Raw genomic sequence first — 25,180 nt, 5'->3', positions numbered from 1 at the left:
AGAAAAGTTTAAACGCATTTTTACTTCACTGGAATGTCAACGGGGGTTTTTACAGAACCCGCTCTGTGGATAAATCCAGGCAGTTCTGTATTAAACGACTTGTACAACACAGGGATGAAAGCATTTCTAAATGAATAAATGTAAATGCATTGTGTTACTGTGTTTTACTGTGTTTTACTGACTGTGACCTATTGGTTCTGTTGCGTTCGTACGCGGAACACCCAGGGACCACGATCCAGGCCACTAGAGTCGGAGCAGGGATCGGAACCCAGACTGCAATGTGACGCCTCCAATCGGGACAGTACCTGCTGCCCCTCTTAATTAATTCTCTTATTGTTTCATCATAATTGTATTTATTCTAGCTACACAGCCCAGTCAGCCTGCCTAACCAGGACAAGTGATTTAATTACCTTTTTAACTTTTCCCTTCTGCGCTGTCAAAGGGCCCTGTTCCCGTGTCGCCCGAACTCCGCTGGGTGCCTGGGCTGTAGTAACGCAGGAATTCCACACGAGAGCGGCTCGGGCTCATTTTTCCTGGGGCCTCGGTGGGTCCCGCATGTCAAGTACTCCTTATTTGAGCCTTGGAATCTCAAGTCCTCGGTCCTCGTCTCCAGACACGTGCAAAACGTGCACAGACTATTAGGTCTGCAAAATATGCCATTCCGGAGATTTTTTTTCTTGCCTCCAATCTGTAAAGGAAACAGTAATTATGTTGGGAGAGATAATAAAGGGCTGCTGTCATTTCAGGTCCCAGTTGTTTGTGCTGGGATTTCCTACACGGAAAACACGTCTGCCTTTTACCGGTGAAATAATGTAACACGGCGGCACAGAAAGTAGCGCTGCTGTCTCTCGGTGCCTGGGTAGTGCTGGAGGATGTGGGTTCGATCCTCGCTCAGTCTGTGTGGAGTTTGTATTTTCTCCCCATGTCTGCTCTGGTTTCCTCCCACACTCCAAAGACATGCTGATCAGGTTCCACATAGAGCATGAGTGACAGAGAGCGTGTGTTCCACTGATGTGTGGATGAGTGACCCAGTGTAAGTAGTGTATCTAGCAGTGTAAGTCACCACGGTGAATAAGGTGTGTGGGCTGATAACACTACATAGAGTTAATTGGAAGTCGCTTTGGAGAAAAGTGTCTGCTAAATAAATACATGTAAACATTCACCAGTGGCTCCATTATTGGTCTCAACCTTTTCAACGCAACAGACACTGTCATTTGATCACATTCTGCGATCTTCATACACTCGCAGTGAATCATCTCTCAACATTGTCCTCTGTGGGACTAATGTGAATTGGTGGCAATCTTTTCTAGAAGTTTCCGGCGAGACGGAATTTTGCCCTTTACCGAGTCACTGCACTTTCTAGTGAGCAGCTGACAGCGTTTCGCTGGGTCCCGTCTAAAAGTTGCCGTTATGGAGGGGAGGAAACACAAGAGGGAGTGGAGTCGAGGTTAGAGGTGAACACGCTTCTGCCCTAACTGCCCCGATGGACTAAATCACTGAACAACTGGGGTATTAATGGTGGGAAGTGTGGGGACTGGGGAAATAGTTGTGTCTAATCCAGGCGTGAATCGGATTGTGGAGCCGCTTTTCACTTGGTTCCAACATCCTTTGAAATGGGAACCGGGGGGGTTCCGATCGAAATCACGCTGGAACCCGTGACCCGATCAGCACTAAACGGTTGAGATGCTTTGCCTTTTTTACGGTGACGTTGGAGTCCTTTCTAAAGGGCCAAAACTCTGAGCCCTATATTTGTACATCATATAAAATATTTCCTCCCGATATGTGGGACTTATTGGAAAATGGAAAAAGTAACGTAATTAGCCATGTGCAACTCCATAGCTAAATATGTTACTTTTTCAGTTTCTCCTCTGCGGTTTTGCAGTGTCACACAGACGCTTTAACCGCCAGACGGCACTTGGAGAAACGCCACTTTTTTTTTCTTTTTTTTTTTAAAAACTTTCCTCTTGTCCCGTTCATGGATAATGGTGTGAATGTGAGAATAACGGAGGGGGAGAAATCAACATTCCTGAGTCTCTCCTAGCGTATCCCCCTCCCCCGTGTGAAGGCCAAGCACATGGCTTTGGGGGGGAGGGGGGGCGCAACAGCTGACTGTTTTTTTCAGTGTAATACTGTACCACTGCATGCATTCAGCTCCATATTCCTCAGTGCCCCCCCCACCCCCTTGCCCCCCCATTAAGCCGTGTGTTTTGCAATATTGCCCTGCTGTGGGATCGGGGTACAAAAGCGCTTTTCTCCTGCAGTGAGCTGGACATCCTGTCGGTTCAGGAGCAGTCATACTTCCGGCCCAACACCTTCTGAAAGCTCCCTTTCACAGGGTGGGGTGGCGGCGGGGGGGGCGGGGTCCACCTGGGAGGTCCCATAGAGCCCGCAGTCTGAGACAGGAATGGTTTATATAGTGTAACGGTCATAGCCGTATCTCATCAGGCCATTTTTTAAAATACTGTTGTGATTATTCACTCCCTCAGTATTTCGTTAGCCCTCTCGGGGTGAGCACTTGTTTGTCTGTGTTGGGTGGAATCGTGGTACAGCAGGTTCAGATGTGGGTTCGAATCCAGCACCAATCTGTGTGGAGTTTGCATGTTCTCCCCATGTTTGAGTGGGTTTCCTCCCACAGTCAAATGACATGTGTTTCAGTTGGTGCCCTTAGTTTATGTGTGTGGTTGACCTGCAATGCATTGGCACCCCATGCAGGTGTACCAGGTGTGCCCTGCCTCATGCCCTGTGCCCTCATAGGCTCGGGACACTGATAATGAATGGATGAAGGGACAATAACAAACAGTGACACTTTGTCTCTCCTTATCGTCATTTTTACCCCTTATTCAGGTATTTGTATGGTTTGCCTGTGTCAGTTTCTGTGGGTGTAGAAACACATATGTAGGAAACCCGAGTCAGTGCAGTACTAGTACCATAAATACTTGTGTGCCTGTGACTTTAACCCACGTTGAGGGTCTCCCCGCCAGGCATTTCCACACTTATTTTCGGGAAGATTACACAGGCGCAACAGATGTGGACATTGTGACCCGTGTTGGATGGTTCTGACTGAACAACTCAGGGAAAGCAGACCGTCATGGAGAGAGCGCAGCTTCTCTTTTCATACAGCTATGATAGCATATCTGAATCAAACTTGTAAAAATTTTGTACCCTGTTGTACTGTTTTGATTGATTTATTTATTGTTAATTTTCTTTATTATTTCTTCATTACTTTATCCTGCACTCTTGTTTTTTATTTACCGGGGTAATAACCTTGTGACAGTCTTTTCTGTTTTTTTGTCAGTACCCTCTGGTTACATGGGAGCCACCACCAGTACAGAGTGCTTGAGGTACCATGGTGGTGCGAGCCAGGAACCTTGTGTCTGGACAACAAGCTTAGCTTTCATAACACCAGAGCTCAGTCTTGACAGTAGTGCAGGTCTTTGTGCGTCAGCCTTTTTTTGTATGAGACACTTGTCCCCTGTCACCACAGTTGAACACCCAGAAGGAGTGGACAGCCAATGCTCTCTGGACCCCCAGCAGTTTATTCTTCTCCTCTTGTTTGCAGCTGGGAATTTGTTTTCCTCTCCTCAGCTGCCCCAGCCTTACTCTATATTTAACTGTAACTTGCTTATCACACTCTGTAACACTGTATCATTTACAGTAATTTTGTTTGGTGGTTTGTCACTTTGGTGAGAACAGTGTTGTATGAAAAATTGAATAGAACTTTATTTAAATTTCTTTTACTTCATGTATCAAGTTGAGGGTTCCTTTTTAAAAAAAAAAAAAATTGAAAGGTAAAAATTTGTGTCACTTTCAACGCTCATTTTCACCCTGTGGCAATGTTGTCGCTCCATTTCAGCTGCTGGCAACGACCACAGGCAACTCCTCAGAGAAATCGCCGCAGGCCAGTAGCTATGTGTAAGCATGTTTATCTCAAGTTTCAGGCGACTACTCTTCTGTTTTCATTAAGAGCAATCTGGAAGGAAAGAGGAAACCCAGATATGCATTTAAACAAAAAACCAAAGAAATAAATCTAAAAAAGATAAACAAAGTTAATGTCTACGAAACCCATTAAGAGACGCAAGCAAAGCCAGAAGGATAGTGGAAAGAAAGGGCTGAGGTCTCACCACAGTGGCTGAGAGTGGTATTTTTATGTTCTGAGAAAGTCCCAGAGCAGAGTCGGCGTGGTGGTAGTGCCCGGAATGCATGGGACAAACATGGTAGAAGTGCAGGTGGGCAGCAGAGCAGTATAAGGCTGTCATACGTCTGTTTACCATGCACATGGACACAGCCCATTTTGTGTGCTCTGTGTGTTGATGTAAGGCTGTTTGTGGCTCTAGGCATGTGAGAAAATGACAGACATCATCTTCGTGCGTGCGTGCGTGCGTGCGTGCGTGCGTGCGTGCGTGTAAGACAGATCTTATCCTCCTGTTGGATGAAGCCAGGGCTCTGGCCAGCAGATAGAAGCTGTCTGCACGTTCGTTTCTCCAATTGTTGGTTGGCCCCGACGCCTGTTGAGTTGTCGACAGAGTGGATTGTGGGTGTGGGCGGAGGATTTCTTCTGACTCGCCACCCATCTCCCGTTCCGCTGAGGTCACGGGACATCATCGCCACAGGAGGGATACCAGCCTGGTGCTATCGACTTTGGGCTTATGGCTTCTTGGTGTCTTCGCTTCCACAGCAACCCTGGGAGTCTTTGGGTTGTGTCCCCAGAGGCACAACAGGAAGGGCCTGGTCTGAAAGCCCAGAATACCCGCTCAAGGGTACCGAACACAGACCTGCTCCACTGGCTGTGCCACATGCAGCCTCTCATCTGTGGCCATGTGCCGTGAAGAGCTGCACACTGAAGGCGTATTAATTTCCATGCGATTAGCTTGTTTTCTTAATTGATGTTTTCGTACAATAAATCAGAGCTTACTTTGTAAAATTACAACAGGCCCTTCTGGATGTTAACAGATATTTTAATGTGAGCAACACTCCCCTTTCAATGCGCACCTTCTGAAAATGCTGAAAACACACACACACACACACACACACACACACACACACACACACATTCTGAACCACTTGCCCCATGCGGGGTCGCGGGGAACCGGAGCCTACCCGGCAATATATTATTTCAGTGATATGGGTTTCTCTTCCCTGCTCTTAAAATGCTCCACTTGAAGAAATATAAATTGTTGACGACTTGCACGTCATTCTACCTAAAATACAATGAGGAGAAAGTTTAGTTTTACTTCTATTACATTCCACAGAACATATTCCAAGCACAGAAAATGAGCTGTTGCAGGAAAATAAAATATCCTTAAGAGTGTTTAGTGGAAAAAATAAACTATATCACCTTGAGTTTGCCCACTTCAGTACCCTTAAATATAAATGTTAATTGTTTTTGTAGTGGCGACTTGCCTGGATATTTTACCAGCGCTCAGACAAACTTATTATTGTCTTTTATGGGCCTTCTATTGGATAGACTGATTCAGTTTTCTGGAAACATCTCTTGTTAAAAACAGTTAAAGAGTTTAAAGAAGTCTTGGTTAATTTCTTTTCTCACAGGTACAGCTGCTTTTGACAGTTTTACAGTTTTCGAGTTTTCACATTTTGACCACTTGACCACTTTCTTAACTAGCACACCCCCAACAGGGCCTCCAAATACCTGCGGCAGGAGGATCTGGACTGCACCGGAGCTCTGCTGGACTGGGAAGAAAACACACCTGCTGTGAGTTACGTTCACAGCAGTGATCACTTTTGTGGTTGGTCTCATCTGGGAATAAATCTCGCAACTGTACATAAAGAGTAAATACAAACTCTACAAATCTACAGTGTACACTGTACAGATGGCTGAACAATTATGTCTACAACAAGGAGCAAAAGTGTTGTTACACCTGGGTGTTCAGGTAAAACTCAGGCAGAAGAGATGCTACAGCTGGTTGTTGAGGTAAAACTTCGGCAGAAGTGACGTTACACCTGGATGGTGAGGTAAAACTCGGACAGAAGTGACGTTACAGCTGGATGTTCAGGTAAGATTTGGTCCGAAGTGACGTTACACCTGGATGTTGAGGTAAAACCCGAACAGAAGTGTCGTTACACCTGGATATTGAGGTAAAACTCGGGCAGCAGAGACGCTACAGCTGGTTGTTGAGGTAAAACTTCGGCAGAAGTGACGTTACACCTGGATGGTGAGGTAAAACTCGGACAGAAGTGACGTAACAGCTGGATGTTCTGGTAAAACTTGGGTATAAGTGATGTTACATCTGGATGTTCAGGTAAAATTTGGTCCAAAGTGACATTACACCTGGATGTTGAGGTAAAACTCGGACAGAAGTGACGTTACACCTGGATGTTTAGGTAAAAAACCGAACAGAAGTGACGTTACAGCTGGATGTTGAGATAAAACTTGAACAGAAACGTCGTTACACCTGGATATTGAGGTAAAACTCGGGCAGCAGAGATGCTGCAGCTAGTTGTTGAGGTAAAACTTCGGTAGAAGTGACGTTACACTTGGATGTTCAGGTAAAACTTGGACAGATGTGACGTTAGACCTGGATGTTCAGGTAAAACTCAGGCAGAACAGACATTACAACTGGATGTTTTGGTAAAACTTGGGTATAAGTGATGTTACATCTGGATGTTCAGGTAAAATTTGGTGACGTTACACCTGGATGTTCAGGTAAAAGCCGGGGCAGAAGAGACGTTACCCCTGGGTGTTAAGCTTAAAATTCTGAGAAACTTCTGGGACGCCTTTCCGAGCAGTGCTGCTGTTAAAACAGAGAAACGATACTGCTGAGTCTGCGTGTTGGTTTTACAGTAACGGCAGGGTGACGTGCGTGTGAGCGCGCGCGTTCCATTAGCATTAGCAGAAACAAACTCGTCTCTGACTCCAAACTTCAAGCGTGGAAGTCGTTCCCCGATCCCTCCCTCCCCTGTTCCCCGAGAGTCCTCTCCTCCTCCTCCTCCTCTCCGGTCCCCATCCAACGCGCGCACGCCGCTCGCTCGCAAAGGGGTCGTGAGATCGGCGTTCCGCTGGTTGACCATCTCTGTGCGGCGCGCGCGCGCTCACTCGCGCACTTCGGTCGCTCTCGTCAGAACCCGTCTTAGCAGCTCCGTGCTGGTGCTGCTGGTGGTGGGTGGGGGTGTCTGACGGCAGCGCATCGGAGTTCAAGTGTATTTCGCCCGCGAGGACTCGGGCGCTTGTGGCGCGCGCGAAGCGGCGGAGTGCACGCGGGGCATGGACTAAGACGGAGGGATCTCGTGAGGAGCAGGAGGAGGAGAAGAAGAGAGAAGACTCGAGTCGAGCAGCCGGACGTACTGCTCCATCCTCCGTATTTCCACCGTCATCATGATCATGTCCTGCGTTCGGTGAACTTTCTTTGAAAGCCGGTGATTCGTAAAAGATTCGAATAAAACAGACAGTGTCAGGTCCTTTTTCAGAATTAAATAATTACCGGCGGTAACCGGCCGGGTACTTTCTTTCTGTCAGACTTTTCATAATCGCTCTGAACAGCCGCGTCTTAGAAACGTCGTTCAGCAGGAGAACAATGACAATATGCTGAGCAAAGTTGAGGTAAAAGTTGTGGTAAAGATGTTTAAGAAGCTCCTGAAAAGACATCGTGACATATCCAGAACCCGGTTTAGGTGCCACTTTTGCAATCTGTGGCGTCGATTTCTCTCGACAACGGGAATGATTTGTGTTTAAAGTAGTTTTAAATCAGTTTGGTTTCTGGTACTCATTTGTAACCGGTGTCATTGTCATTTCGGGTTTTTTTCCCCCGTTTGTTATTAATTATTTGTAGTAATATGAGCGACTACTCAGAAACAACTGAACTTTAGTAATCCAGTGAGTGAGAGGACAGGCTCTCAGTTCCCATTAGTGCACTTCTCCATCAGCATCAGCATCAGCATTCCTTCTCCAACAGGAAGCCATCAGCATCCCCATCCCAATTCCCATTTCCTTCACTATCAGCACTCCCTCAGCCTACCTATCACCAGTTCAGGTGATGCTGGGCAGCCCATCCAACAACGGTGGCCTCAGGATGCTGGCCCCGCCGCCACTCGACGACCGCAGAGTGGAGTTTGTGGCTCTCACAGCTGTGCACACAGAGCGCAGTGAGCCGTCCACCCCGGAGCGAAGTCACCCAGCTCACCGTACCGGGCTCCTGGGCACCCCGTTGCCTGTGCCCCCTGGACCGCGAGCCAGCACCTCCACCACCAGCAAGCGCTACAGGAAGGTCCAGAATTGTCTCTACAATGTGCTGGAGAGGCCACGGGGATGGGCATTCATCTACCACGCGTTCATGTGAGTCTCTGTCGGGGTTCGAGAATGCTGAAGTAGGGGTAGGTAATGTGAGTGAAAGTAGGTGTTATTAGACACCTGTACTTCACTGCATGTAAGTGAGGTTGGATGTCATCTTTAATGGTTGAAAAAGGCAGCCATCAGATTTGTAAAAACACCAGTAGCTGTTAATATCCCCCCCCCAAAAAAGTTTTTAAATCAAAAATGTTCACAAACGGTTATGCTTTCTTCTGCACTATGACAACTGAGATATACAGTGACTTTCCAACATACATGCGCTTATGCGATCCAGCATCTGGCATACCAAAACATTAAATAAATCATGGAGAAAATGTTGTTTAAATGTGGGGATTCTGTCATATTAATTTATTGATTAGTAACTATTTGCTCGTGGGGGGGTGCGGTGGCGCAGTGCGTTGGACCACAGTCCTGCTCTCCGGTGGGTCTGGGGTTCGAGTCCCGCTTGGGGTGCCTTGTGACGGACTGGCGTCCCGTCCTGGGTGTGTCCCCTTCCCCTCCGGCCTTACGCCCTGTGTTACCGGGTTGGCTCCGGTTCCCCGTGACCCCATATGGGATGAGCGGTTCTGAAAGTGTGCGTGTGTGTGTGTGTATTTGCTCGTGTGGAAGAGATGCATCAAACCGAGGTCCATTAGATCACTGTGAGTGTGCAAATAGGTATGATCTTGGATCCAAAACAAAGACGCTGAAGGTAGGCTCATGGAACGCACCCCTGAGCAATTCATTTTTCTTCAGATTCAAGCTGTATTGAATATCAGTCTTATGGTTATATTAGTATGTTGTAGTAATACTGATAGTAAGCTGATGTTGACATAATTTAATGCAACGTTGTGACAAGTTCTCAAGGGTTTTTGGTATAAATAGTTGGAATTTGTGAAATAGTAAAAACAGCCTCAAGTTGTCATATGCGATTGTGTGGGGAAAATATTCAACAGAATAGTTTTGTGATCTGCACCACCAGTAAAGTGCTTAATGGTCACACACCGAAAGCAAGAGTAATAAAGTTTTCATACACTACGTGTGGAACTAAGGTGTAAAAATGTATTTATGTTTGGAGCTGGGGTGGTTTCATGCTGAGAAAGTGTGGAACTAAAGGATAAAAGCAATGTGTGTGTATATGTTTGTGTATGTGTGTGGTGTTGCTAATGGTTTTGAGTCCTGTTTTCATAACCATTTGACCACGAGCAGCTTTCAGGAGCCCGGCAGTTTCCTAGATGATCAAGAACATGCACATGTCGGCCTGTGCTGGATGAAGTTAGAAACAAACAAAAAGACTTGTTTCATTTCATGCTGTTTCTCATGGCTTGGCGTGTTTCAGCTCTTAAACACGAATTTGTATCTAGAGTGTGACACAAAGTGTTGTTACAATATTAATTATTAGTGTAATTAAAAAAGTGTCCTTGAACAGGAGGGAGGCTGAGTAAACACCTGTACTTCACCTCCAACCACTGGCTCACATCCCTACTTAAAAGAGCTTTAAAATCAATGTTAGTGCATTTAGTAAGTCTTTATAAAACCATTAAATGACTGTGATTTGACATAGCATTACATTTTATTACTGCTTAATTTTATAAATTTAAATATTAATTAATTAATTAATAATTCATTCATTCATTCATTCACTCATTTATTGTTAACTGCTTCTCCTAATGTAAGGCCATAGACTTCCATGGCCTTCCTCAGAAGTACAGGGCACAAAGCAGGTTGCATCTGGGCCAGGGTGCACAACAATTAAATATCATCTTTTTTAAAGTTCCGCTGCAAAGTTTATGTGTGTTTGCCTAGTTTTCCCAAAAATTCCTTTGAAGTAGGTTGTTCTGTGGTTATTTTTTTATTTCTCCTTTTTAAAAAAAAATTCTTCTTACATGGACTTGACATGTGGCTTTCTGTCTGGAGTCACAGCTCTCTCTGTCACATATTTACACACTGTGACAACAGCATGTCATGCATGAAATAGATCCACTACATTTGCAGTACCACAATTATCTGTCTTGGACAGTGGAGATCTATAGCTGTGAGCACTCAGCTGATGTTATGAGTATGAGTTGTTCTGCCTGCCCAATGTGTAACACATATTCCTGTAGCTGACACATTTCCTGAAAGGAATTTAGAATGTTAAGGTGGCTACAATTATTTATCCCTTTATATGACTGCAGAATTTTATTGGAGTAATTCATGGTAAGTACCTTGCTTAAGGACAGTATAGCTGGAGTGAGATTTGAACTAGCACCCTTCAGGTTCAAAGGCAGCAGCTTTAACCATTACCATACCAGCTGTCATGGGCATGTGTTTAGAACTTCTGAGAATGGGGTTGAAATGGCATGGATTGTTGGCATTAGGCCTAATGAGAAATACATCATATACTGTAATTTTAACACAGTAGAAACAAAATATTTTCTTTATTTAATTTACTAACAGCACATGGTCACAACATACAGATAGACATAGTACACTGAGGGACTACAAATATGTCCAAGTACATAAAGCTAATGCTCAAGGTTGAAAGGTTACAGTATGTCACAGGTGTGATAATGTAGCATGTTCTAATAAATTCCAGAAGGGTGTTTAAACATCTTAGAATTCCTTAGAGTGTTATAAATCAAATGTAATTTTTTCCAGCAGAAGAAATTTAAAAATGTCTGTCATCCACATATTTACAGAGAGAACTTCTGGGGGGGACCACATTAAAATACATTTTCTTGCCAAAGATGTAAAAGTAGGCAGCCTATGTACCATAACATTATAACAAAAAAGAATTTGGGTGGTTGTTTAACACGAAAATAGAGAAAAAATCATTTTTTTCGTCAAAGGATTTTTGAATGTACATTTGTAAATTATCACATTTACCACATTTGCAGGATGAATATATCAGAGTGCCTGGAGAGGCTATGTATTTTAAAACACAGCTGAGATGTTCCCAGGAACATCCTGTGAAGATGCAATGAAGTGAGCTAATTCTGTGAATGAGCTTGAACTTTTGTTCCTGGATACACAGGGAGATGCAGGCAGAGCAGACTTTAGCTGACCGTTCATAATCACTAAAAGACAAATCAAGGTCCTGCTCCCATGTCTTCCTCAATGTGTTGTGAGAGCCAATTGAGACACATGATAAAACAGTGTATAATGCAGAGATCATACCCCTGGAGTTGTCTGGTGTAGTGAGCTGTTTCTCAGCTTTAGTTAATTCTAGCTGTAGTGTACTCTCCTTTTCTAGGACTTTACTAAAGTGCTCCAGGCTGCAGTTGCAGGTGTTCATAGAAGCCTTTATTGGACAGATCAAAGTTATTTCTTAGTATGTTGAAATACCATTTTTGTTCTGCAAATAAAATTATATATACAACACCCCTTTAGTAGTATGTTTGGGATCCCAGTATTTTCAAGCTCTTCTATATTCTACCTCACAAAGTGTTTTTTGTTTTCGAACTATCATCTTATACTACTTCTGGAAAGCTGTTAGGAAGAAAATTGTAAGCATGTTTCATGTAGTCATAGCTGAAAAAACTTATCTTTCACTGTACTGTAGGCTATTTGTTCCGGTATAAATAGTTATGTGACTTGTAAGATTGCTATCACTGTCATTATATTCTTGAAAAGAGATTTTAGTCTCAAACGTGCTGTTAAGCTTTTGGATAACGGTGGCAAACATTGTTATTGTCCTGTGTCGTCCCCGGGCTCCGAGAAGCAGCTATCTGTAGAAGTCATAATGCAGCAACTTGCTCTGTGAATCACTGCCTGCACCAACTGATATGTTAAAGTCCTTTATTTTGTACATGCATATTCTACTGGTATATCCAGCTTTTAATACTATATAAACATTACTGTGTAAGATGAAACTGCCATGTCAGGCGATGCTGAAGCACTCTAGAGTCGTCTGGTAATTTCCATGTGCTTATTAGAGTTGCGTACAGCTTGTTCCCTGTTCATTATCTCAACAGCCATAACAGTCAGTCTTAAGACTTTGAAGTGAGACCTAATCTGTGAACTCCCAGCCTCTTGTAAAGAATCACGAACAGAGGCAGATACTCTAGAGTTATAGTGTCTCAGTGCACTGATAAATGATAAGAGATTTGGAGCGGTTAACTCAGTGGGGTGTGGTGGCACAGCAGGTTTGGCTAGGGCCTGCTGTGTGTCAGGTCTGGGGTTCAAGTCTTGCTTGGGGTGCGTTGTGACAGACTGGCATCCTTTCTATGGTGTGTCTTCTCCTGCTCCAGCACTGGGTTAGGTTCCAGTTCACTGTGACTATGCTTGGTTGTAGGCATAGTGTGTGTGGGTGGTTAATTCTTTGTTGAGAGGAGGGTTCATACAGTTGTTTTTCCTTTTTCTGCACTATCAGCAGTGGACAATCTTAACACTTTATCAAAGGGAAAATGAACCATAGTAATTCTTCAAATCCAATATGATGCATCATTACTGTTTCAGAAACTTACCCTGGTGTGACCTTTTTAGAATGTTATGGGATTGTGTCCGCAGCATGGGTCTTGTGTGTCTGTGACAGTCATCGCCATGGTGTCATGAATATGTGAGTTACCCCTTTTAATGAGGCAGATTCAGCTCTGGTCTCACAATGCACTGGGGGTATTCCTGGTGATTGGTGGCTTTGGTCTGGGTGAGGTGTAGGGTAAGCGAAAGGTGGCCTTGGGACCATGGGGTTCGTGTTTGTAACAGTTTAAATAAGGCCTAGCTGTTGATCTGCCAGTGTCACCCTGTGTTTACACCAAAGACACAGAGAGAGCCACCACTTCTGCATGGCATGTGTACAAGTTTACACATTCACTCTTGCTTGTGAACTTCAAAATTCGCGTTCTCTCAGCACACACACCCATGCATGCTTGTGGTGTTTTCAGGACAAAGCCCTGGCATCAAAGTCTCTGAGGTAACTTACTGAATGGGTCCAAGTCTTTTCTCCATCTTTGAAGTACTTGTAATCAAACTAGTGTGGTCATTCAGGGAAGGGTCTGTGTTCTCTATTGTAGTTTGATGAAGCCACAGCCTGTTAAGGGAGGTGGCATGTGTGGGCTAGGATGGTTTTGCGACTCACAGAGCATGGCTCTAGGGTGTGTTCTTTTCATTCTGCCTGTCCTATGGGTGACTACAGGGTGTTGGTGTCTTAAACTAATTTAATTTGGCTTCAGATGTGATGGGCAGCTGCGAGTAGATGTTATGAACTTTACACCTAACTGTGGTCATTATTTTGGGTGACTACTACAGCGTTTCTGGGAAAGGGCCTGACCCCAGGGTTTCTACACACTTTCCTTCCTACATTTAATGTCTCAAGGTGCTCGTTCTTATAAATTCGCCTTTTCAGACACATTCATTCAATGTATCTTACCATTCACTTTCTCAAAGACAGGTTTGTTGATTGTTCTCATTACAAGTGGCTATCTGAATGAACTCTCGTGCTCTTACCATCATAGATTAAGCCATCACTTCACCCTCACTTTCCTCTTAGGCTCTCTCTCTACTCATAATGATATTGTCTCTCACTCACTCACTCACTCACTCACATTGACTTTTTTGTCTTTTTAACCCTCTCAGCTCTAGCCCTGCAGCCTTGGTTGCGTTTATGTAATAAAAAAAAGGTCTTAGGCACGTGTTGTGTTGTTTTGGATGGCTGGCATTCAAACGCTCAAACCTGCATCTAAAGAAACTGTAAAAGAAGTGAAAAAAAAAAAAAAAACAACCGTGTAATTGACTTTTGTATACACACTACAGAGCATATAATTGGTATTGACTAGACTGAAAGCTATATAAGAATAAATTGTTTTGTGTTGGATTGAATTAATCTGTGAAGTAAAAGTTTCCAGTTTCACAAAGCATTTAATGCATCATGAGGAGTTGTCATAGCAGGATCTGAAAAGTAGTGCTGAGCTCTACACTTAAGCCTGTACCTTGGGTGGCAGTAAAGGTGGAGGCTGATAAGGTTGGGGTTGACATCCCTTGCCTTTTGGTGTTGTAGGCTGCTTGTGGCTTGATGAGAGAGGCAATGAGAGAAAAGCATCCAAAGATCAGGTTACAAGGTATTGAATGACAAAGACTAGCCAGAAGGTAAAACTTCAATTGGACATGCAAGTCTAATGGCAAGATCAGAAGACTGATGGCAGACCATCAATTTGTTTTTTTCCCTTTGTTATTTTTTGACATTTTTTTCTTTATAGGCTATTTATACATAATATTTACTGCTTTTCTTGGTAAATGGAGAGCATTGTCAGTATGTAATGAAGCTAGATGGAAATGCTTACTGTGGTTTTTCTGATGCTATGAATGTGTAGGGAATGTAGCAGCTCTGAAAAATGGTGCTTCAAGGCCCTTTTTTCCAGAACCTGGAGAGCAGCAGTAACACCCCTCCCCCATCCCCACCATCTCCGAAAAGAGTTTTAGCAGTCATGGGGAACGAAAGAGACCATAATGAAATAAATAAATAAACACATGCCCGTGCATGTATATTCACAGAATAGCCAGATGAGTATGGCCTTTAGTGCTGGCCTTATTGTTAATAGTGTTCAATAATGTATTATTATTGTTTGTGCTTTTAGAGAAATTATGGGCCATCATAGAGACAGCAGGATTGTAGTGATAGGGAACCCTTAGTGTTACTTTTGTATTGTGTTTGATTTGCCAAAGCGTTCCCACATATCTCCTGCACTCATTTCTCTGCACTGGCTTCCTATAGCTGCCCGAATCAAATTCAAGACCCTGGTTATTGTTTACAAATGCATCAATAAAGCTGCTCCCAGCTATTTACAGGACTTGATCAACCACTACACCCCAGCCAGACCCCTTCGTTTGTCTACTTCTGCTCGCTTGGTGGTCCTGCGCACGAAAGGTAAAGCTCGGAGGTTCCCGGTTCTGGCTCCGTTGTGGTGGAATGACCTTCCCCTCTCACTCAGAACTGCGGAAACTCTTTCTGCATTCAAGAAGGGTCTGAAAGCTCACCTTTTCCGTACCCACTTCACCCAAGATCTCTCCAGCTCATGTACGGTTGTACGGTGTAAATGTTCATGCACCGTAACTTCATGAGCATCCCCAGATATAGCCTTTATTCAGCCACTACTCTGGCATTGTATTTGCTTGTTTGTGTATCTTATGAAAAAAAAAAATTGCTAGGAGGGTATCAGGATTTGTCTATCCTGTGTTTTATGCTCCTACTTGAACGATGAACCTCGGTGCAGCAAGCGGTAGGTAACAAACTAGGTTTACTTGAGACTTACATGTCTGCAGCTATGTCTCTTTCTCTTAATGTAATGCATAAATTGCACTTTTGCTGAGATGTATGTTGCTTTGGATAAAAGTGTCTGCTAAATGAATAAATGTAAATGTAATGTATTCAGTTTATCCACTCCACTATTTGTGGCAGTGCCCTGACATTCAGGTGAGCTCATTGTCATGGGTACTAGAACAGAATATCCGTGGCAACAGCAGCATAGCTAAACTATTAGTGATGCTGGTGATGTTTTTTCCCACTCAGATATTTTGTGAATCTGCACCCTGTTGTGAGTGGATCTGGTTTGACATAGTAATTACAATGAACTGGTCACTTTTGAGTCTGAGTAAATTTGGGCAGTTGTCTGCCATCCATTAAACCAATCCATGCATACATTGATGAAATGTTTAATTTGCAGGACCAGGGTCCCCGCTTTTTTACCTTTTGTGTAAAGGTCGATGTACGAAGGCTGAAGCAAATTTTGTATGTCAGCGAGATTAAACCCACATTATTTATAGATGCCAAGGGACACTCTTCTCAAGAGATGCACAGCACCTTGCCACAGAAGGGAGCCTTCAGCCCAGACAGATGTAGAAGGGTATGGAGCTGAGTCCAGAATGACCACTGATTATAGGTGTGAGTTAACTTTACTAAGAGAGAATGTAAATGAAGTTATGTGGAAAGAGCAGGAAGGCAGCCATCCCTGATTGGAAGCATCACTGAATTGAGGTTGTGTTTCCTTTTGACTTACAAATAAAACACAAGGTCTTCCCCCCGACATTCACACAGCCATAGTAGTTTATAGGCATTTTTTGACGTGTTCCTAAATTTGTGGGGGAGGGGAGTGTCTCTGTTCAACACCAGTGCCCTTATTTTGGGGGTGGGAGGGAGGGCCCGGCCCCAGCTTGAGGCCCTAATGAGTTTCAGCTTCCTGTGAATCATTGCTTAATAGTACTGCCTGCTTCATAAATAAATAGAAGGAGAGACACTAAAGTTCTGGAGACAAACCATGACTTTGGATGCAGTCTGGGTGTGTCGTGTATTTTTTTTCTTTTTTTTTACAGTTACTAAATTGCACCAGCCATAGTTTCTTGTTTTGATTCTGATGCTTGGTTAACCAACCGGTTTCCTATTTAGTATATGACTAATGCAAAGCCAGTGGTGTTGTGTCTCTGCAAAACAACATGTTTCTTTCATCAGCAGTCCAGTGGTGATTTTCCTCACATTCCTCCCAGCTCCCCCTAGTTTTCCATTTTGGCTTTAAATTCTGCCCAGTGTGAGCCTGCTTTTACCGTATGTCTCACAACAGTCCCTACTGAAATCTTTATATTTACATTCATATTTATTCATTTAGCAGACGCCGTTCTCCAAAGTGACGTACGTGTCAGAGAAAAAATACCAAGAGTGGATTACATCAACAGAAAGAGAGACTTAGATCTAGATCCATTATTCTAAAGCACAGTTAATTTGTTACATTCCACCATATGAACCAATGTAAATCACACAAGTAGCTGTATAAAGGTTTGTCCATTAATCAATAGTTATAATCACAAAGTTATTGACCATAAACATATACGCATTAACATGCACATGATAGATCTTAGGAAAAGTTAGTCTGGAAGAGGTGAGTTTTAAGACCCTTCTTAAATGTAGAAAGAGATTCAGCAGTTCCAAGAGAGAGGGGGAGGTCATTCCACCGCATCGGAGCCAGAACCAAAAACCTTTGTGCTTTTGATTTTGGACCTTTTGTGTGTGGGACCACCAAGCAGGCAGAGGTGGAGAAGCGTAGCAGTCTCTCTTCATTTTTCTTCTTTCAGTTCTCACCCCAGATTTTACTCCAGCTTCCCACCCAGCCCTCTTGACAGACATAAAGAAAATAGGAAGTGTCTGTCTTCTTGTTTTGTTCCTTAACAGAGGGGCTTATCTCTTATCTGATACAGCATGAGAGTAGACTGGACTGGAGTTAAAAGGGTCTGGAAAGCAAAGCATTAAAAGCTTTGAAGAAGAGGGACACTGGTGTCTGGAGCATAGCTGCCAATCCTGAATCAGAAACAGGACTAAACTTCAAAAAGCAAGAAAACCTGGCTTAGTAAAAAGGGTGCTTTGTCTCATGAGTCCAGGTATAATCAGTGGTGATGCAAAAGTGCATTGTGGAGGCAGGACCATCCCTGCATTGTCTTCCCATTGCGAGTGGCCTTGGACTCTTGGATTGTGTCTTATTAGTCATAGTGGGAGTGAGAGGTGGTTTGTGGCTCCATCTCATCCCTCTTGTCTCTCCTGTCTTGTGAGATTTGCAAGGGTTGGAGTGCACCTCCCATCCAGCTGACCAGTTGATCAGATCACTGTCAGAATAATCAGATTACATCCGAACAAAAACCAGATGAACCACCAGGACTCAGGGGCCTTTCATTTCTTTCACTGTATTTGGGTATGGGATGGTCTGTCTGCTGCAAAACCCAGCCTGTGAATTCCCCCCATCCCCTGTAATCTTCCCATGGGTTGCACCTAGGGCCACATTAAAATTATGAGGAGTTTTAGAGGAAGCAGATTGGGATAATTTGGGGGGCAGCATGGGATTTGTGGGTTGTGGCCATTTCAGTACTGAATGAAAAAAAAGCTCCTGAAAGATCCTCCTCTTTGTTCTTTTGTTCCACCACTCTCCTACCCAGAAATGCCTCTAATTATGGACCTCTGGAGGTTGCCTTAGCACAGTCAGGTGGTAAGGTGGAGGAGGTGTTGAGATGTATTCATTTCCCCTTTCGGTGCAGAAATGTGTCCCTAGGGACTGCCCTGCTCTTGCAGAACACGGGCACAAGGGTAGAGTTTCAACAATGATGACAGGCATCTCTGCCCTTGTTTTGTCCATGTGGCTACCCCATAATGAGAAATACTTTGCCATGGGAGAGAGCTGACAGAAGCGAATAGGTATTCAACCACCTGGGTTCCAAAGCTGGGCAAAGGGTGAGCTGTGGGGTGTCGATAAGCTTTTCAGAAATCGCTTGTCTGTTCCATATCAGAGCTGTTCATGGAACCAAAGTCAAGTGTCTGAGAGCAAACCTAATTTACAGAAAGTAACACTGGGAGTGAAAATAAGTAGCGGATATGAAATCTTGAAGCAATTCTTAAAATGTATGATGTAACCGTAAAGTTCATCTTAGGCATAGCGGTTGTGTTGGGGGCTGTGTGGGGGCTACCCCATTGCAGATTGGAAAAGGAAGGCTATGTCACCCCCAGTGGGGTGCTCACACCCTCTAACCAGCTGTAATCTCTGTTTGTCCTCTTACTTCAGCAAAGCCAGGGTAAAAGTACACACCTTTAGGTATAAGTAGCTAGGGTTGGGACTGGGTTCTATTTTAAACATATGAAGCCATGCAGTCATGCTGGTTCTGGTGCTGTGCCCAGGTCCCAGGTCTCAGCCCAAGGGAAAATTTTTTTCTTATTTTATTGTTGTCGCTGGTGGCAGTCAAATGTAGCTATATATCTCCAAAAGCAGGGGGTGGACTATGCCATAACTTGCCCAAAATATTCAATTTACAATGCCATCACAGCTTTTCTTGTCCTTTTCTGTTATTCTTTTCTTGAATATTTTTAATATATTTGTAAATTGTATTTTGGTGAGGTTATTCAAGTTAAATGCCTCACTCAACAGCTTTTGGGAGTTAAAGCAGTAACTGTTTTGGTTTCAGTTCTTTAACCACTGTTCCATTGTCTTTGGTCATTCTGAGTCAGTGAGAGCTAGGTCACTGTCAAATCTCTGACAGTTAGAGTAGCGCTGGCGTCAAAGCTTCACCATTAATCCCTTCTATAATGCCTGTGGTGGCAAAACACATTCTGCTTCCAGATGACAGAGAACTTTCAGGTGGTGTACAGTTAAAAGGAAAGATACACAAAGGACACAGAGCTCCTGCGTATTACATGTTTTATATACAACTTTGGCAGAACATAATGTCGTTTCTTACTGAGTATTCTTTTGCACATCTACATCTGTCCATGGAACAGCAGTGACCCAGTTCTGCCTTGTTTGATCAGTCCATTTTTGTAATGACTACGCCCTCTGCTGTCTGATTTTAAAACTAGTCAGCTACAAGAGACAAGATGTGTTGTACCCATCTACATCCCAAGAGCTACCTACAGGATTGTGATGCCACTGTTATCCCAGAAGGCTGTACTTGCTGGAGCCCACCAGACCCCTCGCATCTGAGTTTTTCACAGGGAGTGTGAGCTGAAGATGAATTTGGACATTTATCTTTGTGCTGTACAGCTCAGTCAGAAGCTTGTCTTGAAACTAACAGGGTAAACCATTAAACAAAAAAAAACAATCAATACTTTGAGATGCCATTAACTTTTGAGGAGTCATATCCTAATGGAGTTTACTGAGGTCCTCCATCCAATGGTTTCTGTCGGGAAATGAAGAACTTTTAATGTGTTGACTTGGACTCTCACGTGTAAGCCAAGTCATTCCGCACAGGTCGGGTTCTGTTCAGCTTCCAAGGAAGAGGATGATTGGTAGCGATCGGTATGCCAGAGCTGGGAACAGCAGTGTCAGAGCCTGGTGCTTCTGTACAGTGATGAAAACATTTGACATAGCTGTATAGAAACAGTTCCCCTGACACCAAGGGAGAAAGATTGGTACTTGGATTTGGGCTGTCCACAGACTGTGTTTCGGTCAGTGAGGCTGTCTGCAAGAGAAACCCTGCAGCTGCACTGCTATTTATCACACAGCAGGCTGAACATAACATACAGCAGAAACGCTTTGACCATAACATGTCAGCTGTGCAGGGAAGGCTGCTGTCCAGGTACAGCCATCATAAGCAAAGCACAAGCCTGTCTGCTTGGTTGACCTGAGCACCAGCATTTCCAACATGAACCGAAGAAATTGAATGGCAGCACATAAAGTCTATCTTTTAAAGCAATGTCTGTACCATATTTTAATCAATAAATACACCCCCTTATGTGGTGAAAAAATATTTGTGAGATGTGAATTCATGCAAACCTCCTTTACCTTCTTGTATGTGTTTTTGTTCCTATGCCTAAGATGGACATTTGCACTTACAACAACAAAAATTTTGCAGCTATGCTCCTCCACCTCTGCCAGCTTGGTGGTCCCACACACAAAAGGTCCAAAATCAAAAGCACAATGATTTTAGATTCTGGCGCCGATGTGGTGGAATGACCTTCCTCTCTCTCTCAGAACTGCTGAATCGCTCTCTGCATTTAAGAAGGGTCTCAGAACTCACCTCTTTGGGACTCACGTCTCCCCTTATCTTGTAAGGATGTGATAAATGTGTGTTTATGTTTAATACTTTTTTTTAATATCAATTTGTTGAATAATGAATAAACCTTTATGCAGCTGCTTATGTGATGTGTACTGGTTCATATGCTGGAATGTGAAAAATTGACTGTACTGTAGAATCACATGTCTGCATCCTAATCTCTCCTTCTGTTGATCTGATGTACTCTTTGTATTTTTCCTCTGAGATGTACGTCACTTTGGAGAAATGGATCTTCTTAATGAATCAATGTGAATGTACATTTTAAGTGTCTCTAAGGTTTCACATGCTATTTCCCATTTTCACTCCCATTGTTAGGTTCTGCTAATAAGATGTGGCAGTTTGGAACTAACTTACAAAATAAATGTACTGTTTTTTTTGTATAATGCTTAAAACTTGGAGGTACTGCAATTGTTAGAACCATTGCCTTATAATCAAACAGCTCATCCAAAAACCTAGGTATGAATTTAACTTGACATCTAGTGTTAATATTAGACTTAAAGAACTGTGTATGTCATCTTTTTCATTGCTCATTATGAAGCAGGAGTGGGTTGTGAATTCACTAGGAAGCTGAGCAAGATATGATGGTCATTACCCTTTGCTTACTTTAGATTTCACTGTGATTCTCTTTCATCCACCTGATGAGAGCAAAACCAAAGTGAAATTTAAATATTGCTGAAAGGTGTATTAGTATGAGCATGGGCCAGTTACTACTCAGCACAAGAAGAAAAAACATTGTTTTGCCCTCATGATCCAATCTCCATATCCCAGAGCTCCCAGACATTGAGCTCACTCTGTACTAGTTCCTACCTCTGCATTCGGGCTGCTACCACTCGTAAGTCCTGGCTTAAGTATTGTTAAGACCGTTTCAATTTATAACGGCAGGTTGTGTAAACATGTGGGGAAGCCTCACCATGGTGACAGGACTAAAACAAACTGATAATATGGGCAGTATTTATAACTCCCAGCCTGTACAACACAGTGGGGCAACATCGTTCAGGCTCTCAGAACTTCAGAGTTGTCTGTGCGCTTTTCATACTAATGTCGGCAGCTTATGCGAACAGTTCTGCTCCACATGTGTGATATGGGTTTGAGATCTGTAATTCTCTTGAAGTCTCCCAACTTCCAACAACTGTCCAGTGAATATTCCATCTCTTCCTTTCCTTCCTCTCCAAACCCTACAAATTGCCTGCAAAGAAAACCGAGAGCTGCGACAAAAAATCACCTGGAGGCAATCTGGAGAACCTTAACTGTTGCTTTTGTCTGTTTTTTATACAAGAGGCCCTGGTCGTGTCCCCTCTCTGCTTACAATCAAAGTTAAATGCTTTTGGGTAACAGTCAGAAAAGTGTGCCAGTTCTCTGATTTACTCTTTTTCTGTTTATTGGATATTCCATCTGAGTTGTGTACCCAAGTGAAGTCTCACAGTCTGGACACACTGCTTTCTTATAAATGATTTGTCATGAAGCCCCTTGACACAGTTGAGGCAAAAATAGAGGTTTTGGACCATGTGAAACTATTCCAGTGTGTGTTTTTAGTGCATTTGGGGGTTTATTCTTGAACCACAGTGCAGTTTCTCCAAAACCACCCTTTTTTCCAGTCACATTGCACGACTAGTTTCTGATAGATTTGGTTGGAAATAAGGTGGTGTGAAGAGACAAAATTTATTTATTCTGATATCAAGCTCTATCCTTAAGGCGGACTCAAGATGCTGTTGCAGAATACCAATATAGCAAATTACTAATCAAAAACATTTGGTGAATGACTAACACATATAAAACAAATTTGTAAGAATACATACACACACACACACACACTTTCAGAACCGCTTGTCCCATACGGGGTCGCGGGGAACCAGAGCCTACCCGGTAACAAAGGGCATAAGGCCGGAGGGGAAGGGGACACACCCAGGACGGGACACCAGTCCATCGCAAGGCACCCCAAGCAGGACTCAAACCCCAGACCCACTGGAGAGCAGGACTGTGGTCCAACCCACTGCGCCACTGCGCCACCGCACCCCTCAATTTGTAAGAATAAGAAAATAAATTCAACACCAAGTGTACAAAATACAGTTTATAGTGCGGTTAAGATATGTGGAGAAAAGTGGGTCCAAAGTGGTTTTGGCAACTGCATTACTTCTGTACAGTGCTATGCTGATCCATTGGCAGCAACGTGACGCACTGGATGGTACAGGAAGGATGCTGCTGTCTCTTGCTTTCCTCACATGTAGTAACAGATCAGAGAGGCCTGCTAAGATCAATCCCTTCCAGGATGTCCCTGTGTTCCGTCAGTGCGCACTCAAACCCATTGACGGCAGTGGGGCAGCATACTGCTCTGCGTAAGCAGCACTCTTACACAGAGCAGTCTCATAGGCCCACAGCTTTGTGATTCTTCGACCCAGCTTGGGATAAAGATATTAGTAAGACAGCTCAAAAATAATAACAATGGTGATAACATTAGTGACAACAATGGCATAAATTATAAGTTTTTTCCCTTTTTTTCCATATCTCTTGCTGTCCAAGTTGGCCTGCCCTCTAGTTTCGTCCAGTACTGCATCAGTGTGTTTTTTCTGTGCTTGTTGGAGCCGTCCCATCGTCAAGGGCAAGAGGTCGCTGCAGTAGTAACCCAAGTTGGCTAAAAATTATCTCTGACAAAGTTGTCATTCCTTTTTTTGCATCGGAAAGTACAAATTCTCCATGCACAATTTCATGCCTTCTTGGGAATATTCCAGTCTGGCTCTTTCCTTCTGTAACATTCCAGCATAGCTGGCTAAGCAGCAAGTTGTGTGCATTAAATCACTTCGTAGACATCAAATGCTGCATGCTGTACAAATGCAGACCATTATTACATATTACACATCCTGAAATCCTCCAGGACCTGTCATTTAACTTCTGTAAAGAGGTTAAAACTGAAGGGGACAGTGTGACGGGGATGTGATCTGCTCTGAACAGGTAAAGCTCTTGTCCCTGAGGACACTGCAGTGGGTGAGGATTGTTGTGGTTCCTTTTTTGCTTTGTGCTTCTGCATCAGAACAAGTGAACAACAGATCATCATTACACTATTTACTTGTTTTGCAAGCATCCCTTAGCTCACTTCAGCACTTTGGCTTAATTCACCCAGCTGCGTACATTAGGATGGCAACCCCGGCGAAATGGTACAGCAGTTGCCCCTAACATAGGAATTTGAACCTGACCAACTGATCTAAAATTCAGTTCTGAGTGTAACACCATGATTGGTGCTTAATTTTGGTGGAATGAGTAGTAGAGACACTAGGAATAAGTCCTGAAAGGGTCACATGACTTCGCAACAGATTTCTTCTATGTGTCTTTAATTGACTGATATCTAACATGACATTGAGGGGGGCATGGTGGCACAGCGGGGTTGGCTGGGTCCCATTCTCTGGTGGGTCTGGGGTTCGAGTCCTGCTTGGGGTGCCTTGCGATGGACTGGCGTCCCATATGGGGTGTGTCCCCTCCCCCTCCGGCCTTGCGCCCTGTGTTGCCAAGTTAGGCTCTGGTTTTCCGTGACCCCGCTTGGGACAAGCAGTTTCAAATAGTGTGTGTAACATGACATTGACGTTGAAGTCTTTGGCTGCTTAGGTGTGTGTTCCATGTTGTACTACTTTTACTGCTGTAGTGTTGCTGTGGTGACCCCAAGGCACTGAGTAACTTCCCCTTTTTCTCATAACCTCAACTTCAAAAACCATCAAATCCTATCACATAAAGGCAAAGGTTAAACCTACCAAACTTTTTCTTTTCATCATTCTGTGTGCATGATCTACTGATGTAGATTCTCACGATATTAATTGTATTAATTTGTGGCTTACCCATTAAGAGAACAATATAATTAAAATTACCACATGGTTTTAATCGTCATCATGCTGTAAACAACGGTGTTTACTCTGATATGACCGTGAGAGTGATGATGATGATTTAAAAGCATTTCAAACAAGTATTGCATGAAAGGTCCTTTATGAATACAAGTCTTTTGACTTTATCCAGATACACAGGGGACAGAGCAGGTACTGAGCAGCAAAAAGTGCCAGTAGCAAATAATGGCATGTCATGTGGTATTCACTGTAGCTTGTTTTCCACTCTAGTTTGCAGGTTTTGAAGTGTATGTGTGATTCCTCTGCGATGGACTGACATCCAATACAGGTTGTACTCTGCCTTACTACCTGTGTTTCTGGGATATGATTTGGGCCACTGTGATCTGGCACTAGATTGATAATGGATAGATGGTAGACATCACCCGCATCTAAGTTGCTTCTTTTGTGTCCTACTCACTGTCTCACTGTCTTTGCGTTTGTCTGCATCACCCATGTCTCCAACAGAATACTTGAGTATAGCCACTCAGCTAAAGTGCTTTACACAATTCTTATGGGCTTCCAGCAAAGGTAGGGATACCCC

The 25,180-nt window shown here is 43.5% G+C and overlaps 1 protein-coding gene across 1 annotated transcript in view; it reads left to right on the top strand.

Annotated features, from left to right (window-relative positions):
• Positions 1-7,008: 7,008 nt before the first annotated feature.
• The window catches only part of kcnq4 (potassium voltage-gated channel subfamily Q member 4), a 43,093-nt gene continuing 24,921 nt past the window's right edge, over positions 7,009-25,180 (top strand). Inside the window, exon 1 of the mRNA XM_018759932.1 lies at positions 7,009-8,287. Coding sequence (XP_018615448.1) covers positions 7,989-8,287 — 299 coding nt within the window. The 5' untranslated portion in view covers positions 7,009-7,988. The remainder of the gene's footprint in view (positions 8,288-25,180) is intronic.

This window comes from Scleropages formosus, chromosome 23 (genome assembly GCF_900964775.1).
Source record: "Scleropages formosus chromosome 23, fSclFor1.1, whole genome shotgun sequence".
NCBI classification, from domain to species: Eukaryota; Metazoa; Chordata; class Actinopteri; order Osteoglossiformes; family Osteoglossidae; genus Scleropages; species Scleropages formosus.
Note: the sequence above shows the minus strand (reverse complement) of the source record. Positions and strands in the feature narration are given on the sequence as shown.